Below are 21,432 nucleotides of genomic sequence, written 5' to 3'. Positions count from 1 at the left end.
ATATAGCAGTGCCATGGGGGTGGGAAACACTCACCTTCTTTGATTTTTAAATAGTTAAACATGAAAGGAAAAGAACAAAATGTGGTAAAGAGCAAAAAAGGAGAAGAAATACGAGAAGTTGAAATCATGTGCTGGGCAATGAAAGTATTATTATTATCAATGTAGATATCTTGAGGTTATTTTGCCTCCTTCCTTATATAAAAAAAAAATTGTCTGACGCTGCCCTTGGTTTTTTGCGTGACCGTGCGCCTTCCGACCCTCCCCCTTCTCTCTCTCCCTCTCTAATGCTCTCCTCTCCCTCTCTCATCCTCTCCCTCGCTTTATCTACCCTCTATTTGTCCTCCCTATATAGCTCCTCCTCGCTCCATCCTCTCCACTGCCGATCCCGCGATCGGTCTCTATTACAGTCTGCATGGTCTGCCGTCAAACCCTTCACTCGAGTTAAGGGTATGAATGTGCAGTCTATTAATGTCTTGTGTATACTGAAACAGCAAGTATGATATGTGCTAGTCTTTGCTTGGAGACCCACTTGTTGATCAGAGTTTCTGTCAGGGTCTGTGCCTGCAGACTAGGTCTCTACAGATGATGAAAGAACCATGGAATGTGGATGTTAGGAAGAGCGAGGAAGAATGCAGGAGATAGTGATGATACCTCACTAATCAGGGGGCGAGGGGCTGGTGCTTCAGCCCCCCCCCCCCCCCCACTTTTTCCCAAACCGTATCCAAGTAAAAATTACCATCTGATTGTCTTTTTTCGGCATGGTCAGCCTCCACTTTTGGCTCACAGCCCCCCCCCCCCTTCCCCAACCACCACTTTCAAAACCATCGAAATATTCAATTGTCCATGCACATGCAATTCCCCCACTTCCACAGCAACACAACACTTATTTTAAGCGATTGTTGCTGAGCTGTAGACACCGAGAGGCAAATAAATTTTGTATAACTTTATGCCTACTTCGTTCAAAGGTATGAAGGTAAGATATTGCTCAGTCTATCCATGGAGATGCTCTATCACTGGCCCGGAGAGACACAGGCCCACAGGTTGCAATCATTTTTTATAGGGGATTCCCCTGCTTGACGTCATGCCTCTCGCGCATGCGCATTACTCCATGCCGAGACGTCGAGCGAATTGCCAGAAAGTGATTTGTTTACAAAATACGACATGGTAATAACAAGATTTTATGTTGAGGGAAAGCTCTAGGATACACTGGAGTATTGAACTAAAGAGCACTATTTGCATCTTCAGTCTAATCTCCCTTCTTCAATCCACAAAGAAGAGGTGAATATTAATTATTATTAGCTTATATATTACGTTCACTGGTAGTAGTACCGGAGTGCAGTGTCAGTCACTCTGTGTAGTACAAGTCGGTATCTCGCGCAACGATTGTGTGTGTGCTATCCCGGGAATTGACTAGCCTATATCACCGAGTTGTGATAACTCAATTGCCATTGGATTGGTGTGCATAGAAACTGCATGCGCCGGTTGTTTGCGAAATGTTTTGTTTATGATTTTGATGCAAAGCCCCCCCCCAAAAAAAAAGGACAAACAGTTTAGGACTCGAGTCTCAAGTGTTTAGACTTTAGTCGGCATTATCGTGATATTGGGAACCACCGCTCACTTCATACAGCAGCGCTTTATTCAGTCACACGCACGGTTCCCCATTTCCACCTCCATTCACTTTGTACACAAGTGCGCGTACACAAATCTACGAGTGGTTCCCAAAACCACGATTTGGCCCTTTAGTCTCTCCGTGTCCTAGACAGGAATAACCGTCGTTTCTGGGGATTTATTCAACAATTTCTGACATTTTACTGTAATCCCCATTCAATATGTATGGTGAGTGGAGCCAACGTAGTTCAGCGGAACAACCAAAATACAGAGACTGAAGCTTTTGGTCTATCCGTGTCCATGAAAACATGATGATCCCTGCGCCTTCACTTACCACTTTCCTGACCTTGGCCTGGGCTTGACCCTTGGCCTTGTGCAACTTAAACTGACGCTAATACAGTTTCGCACCAACCGATTACCACCATTAATTGTTCGCAAATGTCATGGCAAGTCTCTCAGTCACATTCAGAGGTCAATATGCCCACCGCTTTTCCAAATATCGCATTCGGGAATGGCTGTATTCAGCTCTAATCTCGACGTTTTCATTCGACTTCTCAGACATCGCTTCGGCTTTCGCCGTAACTTTGATCTCATGGATATGGACTGAAGTTAGCGACCAAAAGATTTATCTGGCCTACGGCAGCTCACCCATTAGTACACGGCCGCATGTTCACATGTTTTTGGTTCCTAACAGGCTAACTTCAGTCCAAATCAAAATTATGGCGAAGCCAAGCCAGCGATGTCTGATTGAGACTTCGAACAACGTCGAGATCAAACCCGAAATACAGACATTCCCAACTGCGATATTCAGAAAGGTGGTAGCTGGCAGCTGTCTGTTTCCAGGAGTTTTTAACATTTAAAAAAAATTGGTTTCTCCTCGTACACAGATGGGCCGTGATCGTGCAGCCGCCATTATATAAGGGGGTTAACAATGCAAAATCCCCCCGACGGGCTCATTGATTTTTGTCTCTATTTCATAAAAATGTATAAAAGAATTGGATCAAAGTAAAGATTATTATTCTGTTTTGGCCTGAAATGCACCAAAACAGGGAAAAAATAAACTTGAAAGGAAAAAAAAAACAGTGATTAACTCCCTCTAAAAACCCTGGTTTATTCGAACTTTATACATAAACATATGGCCATTGAGTCCCTGTACAGATCGAGCTAGAACTTCGGTCTCAGTAATTGGTGAGTGGAGCCAACAGAGTTCAGCGGAACAACCAATATAACAGAGACTGAAGCTTTTGGTCAAATGGGTATATTGACCTTGAAATGTGATTGAGGGATTTGCTATGATATTTTGCGAATAATTACTTGTGAGATATGCTGGTAATCGGCTGGTGTGAAATAGCATTAGCACCACTTAAATTTACATTGGCAGTTTCCCTTTTGGACCAGTTTATTTAGATCATTCTAGATCAAATATAACCCAGGGAACTCCCACCCGCTACGCGGGCAGGAGCCCAGGACCTTACGTGTAATTTGGCATACTCACCTGACAAGCGTGAAGTATGGTCAAAATAATTCTCCGAATAAACAGTTAAAACAGAAATCAAGCACTTACCACGATTATATAGATGAAGGTCTAACGAGTGGCAGTTTCCTGACATCTGGGCACAAACTGGAACCTCAAAAAAATGAAAAGTTCTCTCCTACCCCCGTCTCGATCGGCCATTTTTGTTATGAATCGTAACAAAATGGCCGATCGAGACTGGGGTAGAAGGAGAGAACTTTTCGTTTTTTTTGAGGTTCCAGTTTGTGCCCAGACGTCAGGAAACTGCCACTCGTTAGTCGTTAGACCTTCATCCATATAATCGTGGTAAGTGCTTGATTTCTGTTTTAACTATTTATTCGGAGAATTATTTTGACCATACTTCAAGCTTGTCAGGTGAGTATGCCTTACACGTATGGTCCTGGGCTCTGGCTTAGATCTAATATGGAAATTGGAATTGGAATGGGAGCCAGCATGTACTCTCTTGGAATTATGGAATATACTGCATGCTGGTTCCTATTCATCGAATGGAGACATGATGGGAGAAAGGACGGTCATGCTGTTGACAAAGTAAAAAATCTTGTTAGTTTTCTTACTCTGTCCTTATTTACTCTTCCATATTGAGGAGGGGGGCTCCAATTACAGTTTGACTGGGATGTGCCTAATTAAACTTGAAAAAAAGTGAACTAATACCCTTTTCATAAACCTATCCTCCAATTAGCCGCCTAAGAGTAATGCGGATAATTCAATAAAAATTGCGTTCATAAACTCCGAAAATAAGCCACATTATTTTTACGAGCGCCCGTCCTGAAAAAGGCGGATAATCGCCATGACAACTGGACACGCCCCCTCCGATGCGGTTGTGTTGGAAAAGGGTGACCTTGTGACCGCACCATGGCAATTATCAGCGTTATTTGGAAATGCGTTCTTAACCCCAAAATCTTATCCCGATGCCGCTATTATGCGGATAATAGCAGCATCAGAGTAATGCGGATAACTCTTGTCCTCCTCCAATTTTACGACCAAATTATGCTGCTATTAGCCGCCTAATTCATAGTAATTTGGTTTATGAAAGGGGTATAAGATTCTAATGAACCAACATGGCACTGGTTGTATACAGCATGAAAACAACATGAGTAAGGATGCTCCTGCAAAGCTAGATTGCACGATTGCAAGCACATGAACACTCCCTGCACACCCTCCCAACCCCCTTGACTGCAGAGAGATATGTTTCATAATGCCACACCCCCACCCATTGGCGGCGGAAGCCAAAAAATTTAGGGGGTGTCCACCTGAAATTTTGGGATGGACACAGGTAAAAAATTTGACAAGTGCCCCCAAAAAAGGTTATCAACCTAAATTTTAGGAGTTACTAACCAAAAAAAAGGTCATCAACCTAAATTTTAGGGGGGGGGACAACACACGTTTCAGGGGGGTCCACGTGAATTTAGGGGGGATGCAGGAAAAATATTGACAAGCAAAAAAATAAAGAAAAGGTTATCAAAAAAAATTAGGGGGGACCGTCCCCCCACCTAAAATTTAGGGGGGGACACGTCCCCCCGCTTCTGCCGCCTATGCCCCACCCCCCCCCCTCCCCCTTCGTGAGCTGTCCCAAAAAGAAGTCTTTCCTCCAACTGGTGCAGTTGTATTAAAGATTGATCCAATATTGTGGGAAAAAATATGGCACTTTCATATTTTTTTTCATAATGTAGGGATTTATAAATTTTGATTGGTATAAAGATGATGTGCTACTCTTGTAACCTGTTTGAGACAGCCCTCTGGGATCTATGGAAACCTCCTTGGGCCTGTTGCATAAAACTTTTTACCTGAGAAAACTCTTGTAAAAACTGAAAATAAGGTTAGTTAGTGTGATTTCTGCCATTGACTTTAACACAGGGCAAACTCCCGTAAAAACACCCTGAGTTTTCTCAGGTAAAAAGTTTTATGCAACGGGCCCCTTGTGTTCTAGAATAATTAACCAATATCCAACAGGTTAAATTGAGACTTCTGCATATTCAGTTTATTTGTGTCTAGAGCTTCATATGGTTGACTGTGTCCAGTGGGATATTGTTTTATGGCAGCCATGGTCTTGCTTATACTCATGTGAATATCTGTCGCCCCAGCAGCGTTGTGAAAATGTGAGAGGTTATGGCAAATAGTTGCAGGTGAAAGATAATTGCCATGAAACCGATTTAAGTGATGCCATAATGACTGAAAGTGTATTCATCTCAGGTAATTGGTATAACACATTAGGACTTTGTGCAGTTATTCCCAAGCACAAGTCTCAATTGGTTATTACTTCGCATATTTTTATCCAGTTCTGAACCAATATTTCTCATTACAAATGTCGCCTTTGCTTGAACTTAGTTTTAGGATCTGACATCAGTATGCAATACTTTTCTCTCTAGCTGACAGAAAAAAGTGCAAACTTCTCACAACTGCGCAAAAACTCATAGTTTTTGTTCTTCCTTCTTTTTCTTTCAACATGCATTTACATGTACTGTACATGCATTAGATAATCACCTATAAGGAAATCCGATAATGCCCACAAGAATCATGGGAGGATGCAGCTCTCCAGCTTTGATCAGCTGCTGTCTACTCTTTGCCTGCCTTTGCCTGACCAAGCAGTTCTCTCTCTATGTTGGCGCCCTCAATGTTGACTCTGAAGTTGATTGTGAAATCGACATAAACGACATGCTTGACTATGACCCGGTTACACAGACCAGCGCTCGATGCGAGAGAATGAAACGGGAGAAGAAGAAAGCTAAAGATCAATGTCAGGTATTAATGGTTCTGTCCATTATAGCATAGGTAAATGGGGAGCAGGCAGACATATATATGGTGGGCAATGGTAATTAAAGCAACCTAAAAACATGTCCAAAGAAGCTTTCTTTAGTCGCAAATGTGTTCTATTATGTTCCTTTAGGTTCATATATGAACAGTGGCTTGTCCACTTCTAAAGAGTTACATTTTAACAAATCAAAAAATCAAGCGCAAGTCCCTAGAGGCCACCACACACCTTATGACTGGTCTGCGACGAGATTTTGAGGTCAGACGTAAAATCTGATGTGACTATCTTGCTGTGTAATGGTCTAAATTATTGGACAATTAATACATTTGTTCAAATCTGTAACTAAGCTACTGTCCTTTTTAGAATGAAAGAGAATTGAACATCTAGTCAGAATGATGTCATAACAGTCATATGATCGGCTATGATTTGAATCTAATTTGGACTTTGCTTTTGATAAAAAATAAAGGTTGTCAAACATCCAAAATGGTTATATTAGTATTCTTACAGTTAATTTGAACATCAAATAGATATATAATACTTTTATTTCACATTCGCGGAAAATGAGAAAAATGTGATTTGTTCCAAAATCGGATGGTGGACCAGTCGTAAGTTGCGCGGTGGCCTCGATACGTGCATTTAAGTGGTTGAGAATCAAGTTGCGTTTGATTTTAGGGGATGCTTTTGATCACAACTCTTTATTGCAATGGGTCCCTGAATCTTCTTATTCACTCAGTCATAATCAAGCAGTTGGTCTAATGCTTAGTCTAATACCATATGAGCTAAATTCATTTGTTCTACTTGTTATGTTATCAATTTGGTCTACTATCAGTTTTAACCCTCTTCTTACCATTTGTTTCTTGGTAAAATATGTTGCTTTGAATTTGTAAAGAGTAGCACAAATAAATCATCATCCTTCTGATTGCCATAGATGTAAGCCTATATGGCATATAGCTTTAGGTGTTTATTAATTCATTGCATATCACTGTTTTTAGACAAATTTAGAAGATGCAACACAAAAGCTGGAGTCTTGTCTGACGTCCAGTGATCACAAGCCATGTGACTGTCCTCCACCTATCGAATGCCAGGATGAGGTTCAACCTACGCCTTGTCATGACGCGGAAGATATGTTCTTTCGTCGTCTTGTACGTCACTTTGCCAATGTCATCCAAGAAAAGGTAAACCTGAGAATATATTGGTACTGGGGCACCAATAGGTTTTATCGAAAAAGACAAAGGTCTTAACTTATTTCATGCTTGAAATCTGATATTACGCCAACCCAGTACTTTTGAAAGCTGTATCAGTAATCATTTCCTAACATTTGATATTGCGGGTTGACAAATATGGCAAATTATTTTTTGCATTTATTAGATTGATAATTCTTTTTTCGTTAAATAAAAAATTAGCAAATGTTAGACTCCTGACAACAAAGATTTGTGAGTGTGTTTTGTTGAAGAACACCATGTAAACAGCATACATACTGCTACACACAGGTTGTGATAGACATTCAGTGTGATTAATTTTCATCTTAAATATCATAATTTCATAAAGTTAGATTTTGTTGTACCGGGTGGGTGTTGCATAAAGCTGTTTGTATAAAGATAAGAGTGACTTTAAGAACGACCCATGATCCTTTATTATGCTAATGGTGCACACCAAATGTTCGTTTGCGATGGTTTAGCGTGTGAAGAAAGGATCACCAGTCATTCTTACAGTCACTCTTAACTTACGAGCAGCTTTATGAAATGGCCCCCAGATCTAGATCTGCGATGAACAGTATGAAAATGAACCTTGACTTCAATTGTTTTCTTCAAAACATTGTTTGTTGCAGCTACCTCACATTGGATTCACTTTGAAGCAAATATGAACCAGCAGTCATGTATAGCTTTTCCTCAAGACCTCAACACCTAAAACATGGTCGGGTTTCCAACCCATAATATAACACTCCGAGCAGTGTAGTCTTGTAATCCAAACCAACTTGAACACACTAATTCACTACGTATTACACTCGTACCACAATAATAATATTGCCAAGGAGCAAAACAAGTACTTTTCTTCTCAAAAGATTTTATTTCCTCTCCGCAAATGATATTTTTGGCTGAATTTTCCTCTGTATATTTTATAATTACCTAAAAAGGTATATTTGAAGACTTGCTTTTTGGTACACACAGTCATTGAGAGACGACGCACAGTTTTCTCCCCCTTTAACCAACCCAATGGTTTCATTGCTATCAGGCTCCAGAGAGTGGCCCAGTTGAAGCACAGATTGAGGTCCACCTCACCAGTCATGAGTGGAAGAAACTCCAGAGCTTTGCCGATGGTAAGGACGAGTACAGACGAGCCGACATCCACGATGTCATGGTTGGCATGACCCTAAACATCTTCTACTTTAACCAGACAAGTGTCATGGAATGGCTCGGAGAACAGATCAATTTGAGGTGTCCTGCTGTCATTTTGGTAAGAGATCTCTTTTCATTTATATATATGATATGAAAATTTATTCATGTCCATTTGGCAAAAGATGAAAATCAATATTCTGCACAGATCATTACTAATGCATCATCAGGATTATACATGTACAGGAAGTGCAAAACTGGCAGACAAGCCACCCAAAGTTACAATGATTAATAAATAAAATCTTAAAGCCTGGGGCCCATCTTACAAAGAGTTATGATTGATCCAATCAACCGTAACTCTATGGAAATCCATCAGTGTCATAATTTTTTTGTACTGGAAATTCAATTCAATTCAATCTTTATTTCGCAAAATAGGATAAAACTACAAAGAAACATCAAATAATGTGATTAGATAATAAAATAAATTGAGTGGCTTTCCATGAAGGTTATAAGAAACCTGTAAGGCTGGATCGCCGAAACATACCGTAGTCAAAAGACAACAATATTGAACAAAAAAAACAAACAGAATGTCATATCATTATAGTAAATACAACGTAGGAAAAAAGAGAAAAAAAAACAACAACAAAGAATACAAAAAGACACGAATCGAAGGGGGGGGTAGATACGGTAGAAGTAATGCATTGATATCAACTGCGAAAATTAATAATTATTTATTAGAAAATTTTTGTACTGTTCTAAAGCAAGATATAAATTGTGAATTAGTTATTATTTGGGGAATCTCATTCCATTGTTTGGGACCTACATAACTCAATGATTTAGCTTTGTGACTAGACTTGATAGACCATAAATGAAATTTATTGGAAGAATGGGTATTATGATTATGAACTTGATTATTGTATTGAAAAATATCTGAAAAAGGAGTGGGTAACAACGTCTTCTTGTACTTATGAATATTGCGAGTTCTTGCTTATTAATATCATATATATTAAGTAAAGACAATTTCTTAGATAAAGGTGTGGATGGTGCTAGGTAATGGGAATTGGTAATTATTCCATAAACATTTCTTTTGAATTTTGAATATTGAGTCCAATTCATATGAGGTTACATTGGTAGCCCAGACAATTATGGAATGGTATAGAGTTATCAGATTGTTATGAAGCAAACTATGCTTAAGTTTGTAAATTAAACCAGTATTCCTACTTATCTTATGTAATACATTTATCATATGGTACTTAAAACTCAAAAGATTATCCAATGTGACACCTAAAAAGTTTATGGAATTATTTAATTCGATACGTTTGTCGATATAAATGTGAATATGAGCGGTGTCAATTGGATTATAATTATTAGATTTGTCAGTATGAGTTCGTGTTAAAAAATTATTTTTTGAAAATAGATGCATCAAGTTTTATTGATATTCAGGGACAACTTATTTGCTTTTGACCAGTCGGAAACATTTTGGAGTTCATTGTTCAGGATGTGGATGGTGTTATTAAATCTTTAGAAGAATAAAAATACTTGTGTCATCAGCAAATTGATAAAAGTTTAACAAATTAGATGATTTACAAAGGTCGTTTATATATAAAAGAAATAACAAGGGGCCTAAAATTGATCCTTGCGGTACCCCAACGGAAACATTAAATGAAGAAGATAAGATACCGTGGACAAGTGTATGTTGAACCCTATTTAAAAGATAATCCCTTAACCAGTCTAACGCGATCCCTCGAATTCCATATTGATTAAGTTTAAATAAAAGTAATGAATGGTCCATAGAATCGAAAGCTTTAGATAGATCTATGAAAACTCCAATTATGTGTTTGTCAGCAATAAATGAATCCATTATTTTTTGTTTAACTTTTAAAAGAACATGCTCACAGGAATAAGTGGGTCGAAATCCGTATTGAGAATCACTTAAAGGGAAATCCAACCTAAATAAAAGCTTGTTTTTATAAGGAAAAGAAAAATCAGACAAGTTGATAGGTGAAAGTTTGAACAATATTGGACAAACAACAAGAAAGTTATGAATTTTTAAAAGTTGTAAATATTGGTAATCACTATACCCATGGAGACTTCAAATTGGCCGCATATGGGATGTCATAGTGATGTAAGGCAAGGACTATTCCTCCATGTACTCCAATACATATTTTGGCTAAAATGTCATTTTTCCCAAAAGTTGTATTTCAAATTATATTTTTCTTTCATGAGGACATAAAACAACATACTACCTGGGTTATATTTAGATTACTGCCCCAGGGGGATTGGTACTTTGGAGAAAACCACAAATCCCTGATAATAAAGTACATGGCCTATGAGAAAGTTGTCCTTGCCCCTTGTCATAATTTACTTAATGAGTTGCCAATTTGAAATCTACATAGTATTAGTGATCTCAATTTTAAACCAGCTATAACTTTCTTATTTCTTGTCCAATTTCTTTCAAACTTTCACCGTTCTGTTCAATTTATTTTTCTCCTTCCCGACACAACATTTTATGGCCAAGGCTGGATTCCCCTTTAAGATATCATTAGTATTTAAAAACTTATGTAATCGATTATGTACTAGTCGTTCAAGCAATTTGGAGAAACATGGTAAGAGGGATATTGGGCTATAATTTACAAATTTATCTGGGTCATCTTTCTTAAAAACAGGAATTACTTTAGATTCTTTGAGTTTTGAAGGACTTTCCCAGATGCAAAAGACAGATTAAATACATGTACATGAGCTAAAGGCAAAGCAATGGCATAAATGCCACGCTTAACAACTTTACAATTTACATTATCAATTCCACAACTTGCACTACTTTTAAGACATTTACAAATATTAATCAATTCATTTATATGTACAGGTGATAAAAAGAAGGAACCAACCACATTTGTTCAACAATAAAAATGAGAAGAATGAATAGATTGTGGGACCATATCACTAATATTTTTTTCAATATTTACAAAATACTCATTGAATGCATCAGATATTTCAGTTGGTTGAGAGTAGATTTTTTTATTACATTTGAACACTTTGGGGATTAGATTTTTCTTCTTACCTAATAACTCATTAATAGTTTTCCATGTCTTTTTTATACTACTCCGAATCAGATATAATATTTTTTTGTAATATTCTTGACGAGATATACGAATGATATTAATAAGTTTATTTCTATTTTTTTTTAAATTTTCTCTCGTTACTGGCAAGTCTAGTTTTTTGAAACATTCTTTTTTTAATTAAATCTTAAAATTCTGTTGGTATCCCACGGTTTTCTATTTCTTCTCCTTTTTTGTTGTTGAAGAGGAAAATGTTTATCATAAAGTTTGATGAACATTTTCATGAATATTCATGAAATTCGCAGAATGTGCTTTGTAAACAAAGAGAAGTGCAGTGAATTTTCAGGAAAGCAATGAATGCATGAATATAAATCATAGCTAGAAAATATCTTACACAAACGTGCATGATATATGTTGATGTTGCTGGCCGTCCATAGATTTGATTGATTGGATCAATCGCACATCTTTGTTAGACTAGGCCCAGTGCCCACTAAACGATGGACACAAAACGTATTCATTACGGATACACCGGTCAAGAAAAATTTCGGGGTGGCTCCATCCATTTTCATCTGCTCCAGGCAATGGACATAATGGGCAAACAATGGACGGTGCTCGATGGATATAGAGCGTATGAAACATGTATGCAAAGAGTACACAACAGATACATAACGCTTTTTAACGGATGGCAAGATTCGTTTCCCGTTTTACATCCTCTCTGCATCCGTAAGTGCAGTGGGACCAAGCCTGTAGCAAAAAATAAATATTGAAATACAGATCATTCCAAAAGCATTACTGTGATAGATATCTTCCTCATTTTTAAATTTGACAGCAAAATGAATCTTCATTGTACTTGTTTAATACCAGATAATATCTTCTTTTTATGTGTGTGTCAGAGGCTAAATTTCATGCTTAACTTTAATGACAAAACAGAAAACATGATAGTCATAATATTCAAAGATCCAAATGATATTCTTGACTCTTTATTGCTTCACTATGACTTGTGTGTGGTTTTCACACATTACAAGTTTGATAAAGTAAACTTCTAAATTATATAAAAGGTCTTTTTTGACAAAAAAAATAACTAAGCAGGGATGCCAGTTTTCAGGCAAAAGCCTGAATTTGAGCTCTGGCAATTTATTTTCAGGCCATAGTTTTAGCATTTTTGAGTACAAAATATTGTATTCTAGGTGGTTTTCAGGCCCCTTGATCAATTCCAACTGGCATCCCTAACAAAGGAATGTTTGATTGAATTCATTTCACACATGCAAGCTGCCACGCCATGCAACATCTGATTTTGAATTTCCATGTACCTACTTAACATATAAATAACACATTTAAAAAGATGTTGCAAATATAATGAATTCACATGTAGAAAATATTATTTAGAATGCCCATTCATTAAATTGCATGCTCTTGTAAAAAGTCACTTGAATCACGTGAAGAATGTCCTGCAGAGATAATGAACCCACATGCGGAAAAATGGTTATGATTGCGAATTCATTAAATTGCATACTGTTTATCTAATTTCTAGTGCCTTGTTTGATAATTATTTTTCAAAGAAAATGCATCAAAGTGATGAAATAATAATGAAATACAATGACAGATAACCGAGGCGATCATGGCTAGCGCAAACTTAAATGGTCATAACATTAAATGATTTTAATGTGATATTGAGCGGGAAAACCTGTACTATAAACTAGTCTGTGATGTATGAGGAGGCATAATTTGTGGAAAAAAGATGTATGTTGCACAGTGTACACTATTTTGTCATAAACCAGTCTACGAAGTTCAAGCTCACTGATTATGGTAAAAAGATGTATGTTGCAGATACATTATTTTGCCTAATATGGAGCTGGGTTCGCTCACTCATTTGATGGCAGAAAAGTGGACATAACCCCTTTTTGCTGAAAAATATTGCGCTCTACTGCAGCATTTTTTGAGTATCTGTAAGATACATCCTTATACCATCAAACCAGTTGGTAAATTTGAAAAAAAGTACTGCAGATAGCCCATGCTATCTTGAAAATTAAAATACCTGTAATTTATGGGAGTAAGATAAATGAAAAGAGCTCTCTGAACCCCCCCCCCCCATGTCAAAACCTGAAATAGTCAAAATTTTCAGATAGATTGTTTTGCCATGTGACAGCCAAGCACCAACTTGGTTCTGGTGATAACTCCCCTCTGTAAAGCATGACTTAACTAATTGCACCCTCTTCTTTTCATTTCAGCTCACAGTTTCTGTCACAGTCCTATGCATAGTGTTTGGTGTGGGTATGTACTCTGACCTCTATTGGAACCGACGCTTCATCGCCTGCCTCCTAACATCCACATTTGTCATCAGTCTGATATGGAATTGGATTTATCTCTACCAGGTTAATAATTTTAATTCTAATAACTTTGCATGGGAGCAATTATTTTGCATTATGATTGGTCAAATGTGAATTTTACGATAATTTGAAGTTAACTGTTGAAACTGTAGGGTCACCAGTAAATTAAAGCTTGGTAATTGATTGTTCGGCTGATTTCTACAATCAATTGCATTAATGTGTGATCTTTCAAACAAAGGAAGAAATCATTTTAGCATTGAAAAACCAAGATTCGAAGAACAATATAATTTGTTTTATTCAGCATCTTCATTTATTATTTATTTTCCATTTCAAACATAGGAAGAAACTATCAAGCGTTACCGCAATGCCCAGAAGTATGAAAAGATCCCCGCCAATTGCATGCCACACAAGATGACTTGGGTCCAGGCATTGCACGAATGGTTCACTTCCATGACATCGATCCGTACAGATGAGTGTTTTGAGTACCATAGGATCTATCAGGTGGATCCCCTCTTTGATATACCACCAACTAGGGTGAGTTTACAAGCTGATGATGAGCCCATGATGAGGAGGATGATGAAAGTGGAGCTGATAACGGTGGTGGTAGTGGAGATGATGATAATGACGATGATGATGGTGATGATTGTGATGGTGATAAAATGATGATGATGATGATGATGATAATGATGATGGTGATGATGGTGATGATAATGATGGTGATGATGATGATGATGATGATGATGATGATGATAATGATGGTGATGATAATGATGATGATGATGATGATAGTGCTGATAATTATGATAATGATGATGATGAAGATGATGATGGTGATGATGATAATGATGATTATGATCATTGTGATGATGATGATGATGATGATAATGGTGATGATGGTGATGATGATGATGATGAGGAGGATGAGGATGGTGATGATGATAATGGTGATAATGATGATGGTGGTGATGATGATAATGGTGATGATGATGATGATGATGATGGTGATGATGGTGATGATGATGATGATAATGGTGATGATAATAAGCAATGTTGAAGAATGAGAATGTTGACAATGATGTTTTCTGGGGCTAATCTACATGTTAATATAATATACCCATTCTTTTAATTAAACATCACAAATGTCACAGGAGTGTCATGCTCTGGTGGACTTGAATCTTGCTTTATAATTTCTCTCTAAAGAAATTAATCCACATTGTACTACACTCTACCCAGGAATATAAAACAATAGCAAATCTTGTCTTGTACAAATAATTATTAATGTATGTTTAAATTGGAGTGTTATGATTATGTTGATGAAGATGATAATGACAACAAAATTCACAAAGTAATCACATCACCTTTTTACAGGCTTTATCCGTCACCATCTCATCGCTCTTTGTAGACAATTTCAAATACTTTGGTCGAGCCGTCAGTGAATTTCATGCTGAGATCTTCAGGGACCTGCCTATCTGGGCAGCACTACCTGCCCTTGTGTCTTGCTATGTATTTGGTTTCCTGGCTCTCCACGCATACATATCCGCACCAAGGAGGGTCCTGAGAGAGCGCCCTCAACAGATGGTCAGAAGAAGAGACCAACAAGCTTTGGGAGCAGCCCAGGAGCGAAACTTACCGGTAAGGCATTTACTTTAAATTTTCAAGAGTTTGCAAACAAACGGCTAAGAAAAAAGGGTGTCCTTGACCATGAGAAGCATTTGCAAGTACTTTTGACATTTTGAACAAAAAAATTGCACTGAGCTAAAGAAAACCCTCTCAAAGAAGATTTAAAACCTAAGACATATGCCACATAAAATGCAAAAGTTGGACTTTGCTGTTTTTTTTTTAATATTTCCATCCTCCGCACAACATTTGTGAGCCCTGTGAAAACTGAACTTCATTCTTGGTCCCAAAGTGTATTAAGGAACCCAAAGCTGCTGCTTTACTGTATATTTAGAAGTAATAAGGCCAACAGTAATATGATGATTAATTCTGCCTCTCCTCACCATCGGTGGTTGCCGGAGGCATCATGTTTTCAGGTTGTCAATCCCTCCTTACTCTTTTCATTCTCACAATAACTAAACAATCTTTTGACATATGAACTTCAAACTTGGTCCAAACATGGACATAAGACTAACAATGATAGTTTTATGGTTATCAAGGTCAACAGACACAGAGGTATTTTTATTATCCCTGAATGAACATTATTCTCAGTTTCTCTCGATAACTAGAGAACCATTATGTGATTCAACTTCAACTTGGTTTATGTCTGCATACTGGAGTAAGAGTGAACTGATTTGATTTTGGAGTCATCGGGTCACAGAGGTCATCATAAACATTGAAATATCTTATTCTCACGATAAATAGAGAACCATTTAAGGCATCATCTCCAAACTTGTGTCATGTAAGGATATTAAAAACACCATGATTTAATTAGATTTTGAGGTCTTGAGGACATGAGGTAAAAGGTCAGTGAGCAAAAAATATCTTGTTCCTGCAATGAATAAAGAGCCATTTAAGAGTTCAGTTTCAAACTGAGTTCATGTATGCATATACTAGTGACAACAATTTGGTTAGATTCTGGGGCCATGAGGTCAAAGGTCACAGAGGTCATTTCATTGTTTGAAATAGCTCGTTCTCACCATGAATAAAGACTTGAGGGATCATATAAGAGATGCATATTGAAATAATGGGGGGGGGTAGACCAAAAGCCGCATGGTGGAGAGAACTGTAGAGAAGGATAGAAACACTAATGGATGGAAGTGTTGGAATGAGGCTAGGGGTTGTGCTAGAGACTGACAAAAATAGAAAGAAAGCGTACCACAGTGCACGAATGAAGAGTAGTAGGAATATTGAAAGGACGCTAACCTGACAAGGTCAATGGTCACAGGTCATTTGAAATGTTAGAAGTTGTGTGTGAAATATACTTTTGATGGGGCAATGGCAGAGACAAAAATTTACTGCATGCATTTGAGAATCTATCCGGTTTTAAAAATTGAATAAAAAACAAGGTTACAACAAAATGAAACAATTATGAAAGCAATCAAACAATCCAATGACGATGCAAACTCTGTACATCTTATGAATACAATGTGATGGCGATCAATGTAATTTCCTGCCATGACAGATTTTCATGTTAATAATAATATGCAACATTTATATAGCGCTTAACAAAAATGTTTCTAAGCTCTGCATACTATAACCCCGGCTTTAGCAAGGCTACCCTGATTGGGCGCATCGAGCATTCCAGGAATTCTTTCCTACCGGGTACCCATTTACTACACCTGGGTCAAGAGTGGCAAATGTAGATAAACGCCTTGCTATGTTGTAAAAGTTTCCTTACTTACCAGAGCATTTTCAGCAAGTGTTAAGTAATGACATAGTTTACTTAACAAAATCTCTGATTTTTTTTTCTTTCATTCAGATTGCTGAACACGAAGAGTATGGTGACCTTGAAGGGGATGATAGAGAAGGAAACAGGATAGAAAATATTCAACCGCCAACTCTACCTGCAGCTGGGAAAGGAAAGAAAGAACCTCCCAGGAAACAAGGTTCTGCTCAAAAGACACCCCCTGGCAGCCAACATCTGCCTCAAGGAGCAGTCGGAGGTGACACTGATGATCACCCACGGGGTATCAGAAGAGATGGTCAGTTCAACAGCTCTCAAGACAAAGTTTTATTTCCAGATGTGAAGAGGGATGAGCGCCTAGTCCAAGAGGAAAGGGGCTATGAAGTGGGACCAAGTAGTTTAGGTCCTGCAGTTAGACCAAAGTTCAGTCCTCTTCAATCTGGACAAACCTTCCGGAATGATACAGACACAAGCAGCTCAGACTCTATAGAAGCGGATGAGCCAACACCTAGACCAAAAGACTTTGGTAGTCACAGGCCTTCCAGGCAGAAGACACCGGTCAAAAGAGCAACATCTATTGGCGATAGCGAATCTGGTAACTTGGTAAGCCATCCTGCGTCAGAGAGGTCTGATGGGGAATCCTTGATGGGTTCAATGTGCGAGTCATCCCTTAAAGAACCAGAGGCCAGTGAAGCCTTTCCAAGAGATACCCATGGAGGACACCTGGCTTCCGCTCCTGATGAGGAAACCACAGAGTCATCCAACCTTCCCACGGGATTCACCACACCGTCCTCCATAGGTAGTCCTGATGACATCTCGGTGATCAGTCAGTCACCTGAGAATACCAACAGTGCCTCCTACGACTTCATCACCACTAGCAGCTTCGGCCTTCTTGGTGAACAAACCCACAACCCGGAGGCGGATCATGGTGCTGAGTTTGGTGAGGAAGAGGACTTTGAAGATGATTTTGAGGTTCTGAAGATTGAGAAATGATGCGACATCTCTGTAATTCCAATCCCAGGAGCATTGCCACAATGATCCCCCCCTCCCTCCACTGGCAAAAGGGCATAACTGACATTTTTGTGTTTTTGAGATATTGAGGAAATTGTCATTGGTTTCTGTGAAAAATTTTATGTTTGCTTTTAACATGTTAATTATGAAACAAATGGTCTTTATACCTGGCAGAAACTGATCCCCCATATTTTCAAGACTTGTGTCAATGGAAAACCTATATAATTGCTTAATCAGCCAGTCTCCAACATTTTATTAAAGCAGGGGTGATAAACACAAGATACTGAATCATCCTCTAAATAATTATTCATTTCATTTAAAATATCAGTCATATTCTTTTCATGGGGAGCGGGGAGGGGTCAGTAGTACAATGCTGGAGTGGTACCTGTGCATACCTGAATGTTCAAAATTGTCGCAAATTTCATGTAAGATGGCAGTGATGATTGGATGCATTCTTTGATTTCAATATCTACATGTTTGTTGTATAATTGTCTTCTTGGTAATAAACCAGGCATGTTTAGGCTTCCAAATCTGCAATTTTACCTAGATATCTATCACCAAAGAAATAGTTAGCAATTATTCTTTATTCTGATATCAAAGTCAATTAATGAAATTAAAGGTCAGGTTCATCTTTCCAACAGGTAACAGAATGAATATTGAGCGTGTGACATCCAATCTCTTATGCATATTAACCATGTTTGAAGATAATTGTTTGGTGAAATTAAGTAAACTTTGAAATGCTGTAATTTTCCTATCTTATTTTCAATTTCAGTTTTAGTTTGGATTATTTTCATGTATATAATACAGTATAATATTCAACAAGAAAGAATGGTACATTAATAATTAAATAGTACATTACAATAATTCAATAGAAATGAGACAATGGTAATAACACATACGAGACAGATATATGATGATAAGAATATAAAGGATAAACTATTAAAAAAATAGCTTATGTATAGTCTCCCTATGAATAAGTCAGTATTGTCAATTTGATGAAATTTTCAGGTCTATATTTGGTTCATCGCTGTTTATTCAAAATCAGCATGTCGGGATGTACTTGACCTTTAATAAGTATTTCTAAATATATGTAACTGAATTTTGTTGGTGACCTGTACACATGATGCTGAAGTGCATTTTCTGTTGCAGACATTATTTAAACTATATTGCAATTAGAGATAGCCAGTAGGGCCATACAACTCAGATTTTCTTTCCACAAGCCCTTACAAGGTACCAGGTCGCTCTCATCTAATTCAAAACTTGTGTGTTTCATAATTCTTTCGTGCAAGTTGTGCCCTTATTGTGTATGTCACTCCTTCACATAATTTCTGAGAGATTGGTCGACAAAAGTGTACTGAGCACCATTCATTTGTCACAGTAGCCCGTATTCTGAAGTCGGGTTCAACTTGCATGGTCTAACTCTGTGCTTAAATTATGGGAAGCCAAACGTTTCAAAAATTTTTTTACATTGAATGCTTCTTGTGTTAACTGTGCTCTTACTAATTAGTTAATGGTGAAGACAATTGTCATACTTATCTTTCCGAGGCAGTTAATAATGTTTTGGGAGTCAAAGGAGCTGATACATTTAACCTCTACTGTTATTGATTTATGTAACAACTGGCTTTCCATAGTTAAACCACAACTTAAAACCAGAGTTTAAATTAAACCCAACTTCAGAAGTGTTTCTATTACAAAGTAGTTACAGACTTCATTTGACATTACAAAAATATCCTGGGATCTCACTTGTAGATCATCTGATTAATCCTTGAAATACCAGGCATGGTGGCTCAGTGGTAGAGCGTCCGCCTCATGAACGGTAGGTCGTGGGTTCGATCCCCGGCCAAGTCATACCAAATATGTATAAAAATTGGACCTTCTGCCTTCTTGCTAGGCGCTCAACATTTAGATCGGAGAAGGGTTATAGTAACACATTAAGTCATGCAGGGCTTGCTGAAGTGGCTACCCTGGGTAAATAAAACATTACTATTATTATTCCCTGTGCTTGGGACTCATTGTTCAGTTGAAGATTTTTTCTTCTTTCAATTTTAATTCCTATAATCTGGGAAAAAAAGTTGTTGTCCCTCAAGGAAAACTTTTTCCCCATTATCAATCTACATCTGCCAATCTCCATTCAGGTTATAATAGGCTTGCCATTTTCAAACCTTGGGAGCATTTCATGAAAGGACTTGTCAGATCCGACAAGTTTTATCCGACAAGTCCCATTTTATCCGACAGTTACCATAGTAACAGTGCTTCTCAGCCAACCAAAATCCAGAAAAGTTGTCAGATCTGACAATTTGTCGGACAAAAACGTTGCTGAAACGCTCTCCTGTAGTCTTGTCAATGTTGTCATCTAGACTTTGATGAAGATGCCATTTGGGCAAACTCTTCAAACATTTCCCCCAACACAGTTGTCCAATGGCAAGACATTGATCTACATTTGCCACTCTCTACCCAGGTAATAATAGGCACCAGAGGGACAAAAAAGGATAATACATAGCATTCATTAAGAACCTATTATTTAGTTGCCTATTCAATGGCTCACTATATATTGTCATGGCTTTAGATCCAGCTGCTGTATAAGGCAACTTACTTGGTGCATTCGAGGAATTAATCCTGTCGGGTACCCATTCACTTCAACTGGGATGGGTATACATATATCTATCTATCTACCTATCTGTCTACCTATCTATCTATATATATATTATATATCTTTGGCCTCTGTTCCTAAGATTAGAGTCGGATCTACTAAACAACATTGCTCCTAAAACTCCTAAAAACCTTCAAACACTTGAGTCACAGTAGAGCTGATGACACACTGTATTATTGGAGTGCCATCAGCCTTTTTGAAAAACATGTTGCCATGTACTTCTTCAAAAAATATGAAGGCAAAATAGGAACTCGTGAAATATATGTTCTTACATCTTCATGAACAGGATTAGCAATCCCATACCAGTATTCCAGAATATGAGTTTGAGTCGGTTATTGCGAGTTGACCCAACTGACTTATTCTTATTTGAATACCGGTACTAAGAAGTGGAAAACCTGTCTTCATAAATATAAATATATTAAAGAAATATCAGTGCTATTCTTCTACACCTAGTTATTTAGATATATATATGTGAGCTGCAAAGAGATGATATATGATGCAAGATTTGTGTTCATCCAAGCTTTTGCAATGTAGTTTAGAATGAAAATATTCATGTACACTTTGCTTTAATCATGGAAATGAGAAGAAATGAAAACTTGTGAATTCTCATTCTGAAATATTTTTTTCTGCTAAAATGGCTATTTTGCTTATGATAGTGGGCTATAGTGGAATTCTGAGCAATGTATCCATTTATTTTGTAAATCAACTTGAAATCTTTGGTGCCTTTGTGTTACTAGACTGTTGCGTAATTATATAATATTGACTAGCCTTGAGGGGAACATCAAATATATTGCCAGCAAATGAATCATATTGGCCCGAGT

At 37.7% G+C, this 21,432-nt stretch overlaps 1 protein-coding gene across 1 annotated transcript; it reads left to right on the top strand.

Annotated features, from left to right (window-relative positions):
• Positions 1-1,093: 1,093 nt before the first annotated feature.
• LOC121424026 (chloride channel CLIC-like protein 1) lies at positions 1,094-20,103 on the top strand. Its single transcript, XM_041619599.1, has 8 exons — positions 1,094-1,278; positions 5,616-5,881; positions 6,884-7,066; positions 8,124-8,345; positions 13,509-13,652; positions 13,947-14,141; positions 14,976-15,239; positions 17,026-20,103. Exons 2-8 carry the CDS (start codon positions 5,642-5,644, stop codon positions 17,941-17,943), a joined length of 2,166 nt encoding a protein of 721 aa, XP_041475533.1. The 5' UTR covers positions 1,094-1,278; positions 5,616-5,641; the 3' UTR covers positions 17,944-20,103.
• The last annotated feature ends 1,329 nt before the right edge of the window (positions 20,104-21,432 follow it).

This window comes from Lytechinus variegatus, chromosome 11 (assembly GCF_018143015.1).
Source record: "Lytechinus variegatus isolate NC3 chromosome 11, Lvar_3.0, whole genome shotgun sequence".
NCBI lineage: Eukaryota > Metazoa > Echinodermata > Echinoidea > Temnopleuroida > Toxopneustidae > Lytechinus > Lytechinus variegatus.
Note: the sequence above shows the minus strand (reverse complement) of the source record. Positions and strands in the feature narration are given on the sequence as shown.

Bases quoted from the DNA above. Each gene is read 5' to 3' on its own strand.
- LOC121424026 (XM_041619599.1), top strand. From the start codon at position 5,642: ATGCCCACAAGAATCATGGGAGGATGCAGCTCTCCAGCTTTGATCAGC. The intron at 5,882-6,883 runs GTATTAATGGTT...CACTGTTTTTAG, and splicing joins AAGCTAAAGATCAATGTCAG to ACAAATTTAGAAGATGCAAC. The intron at 15,240-17,025 runs GTAAGGCATTTA...TCTTTCATTCAG, and splicing joins CCCAGGAGCGAAACTTACCG to ATTGCTGAACACGAAGAGTA.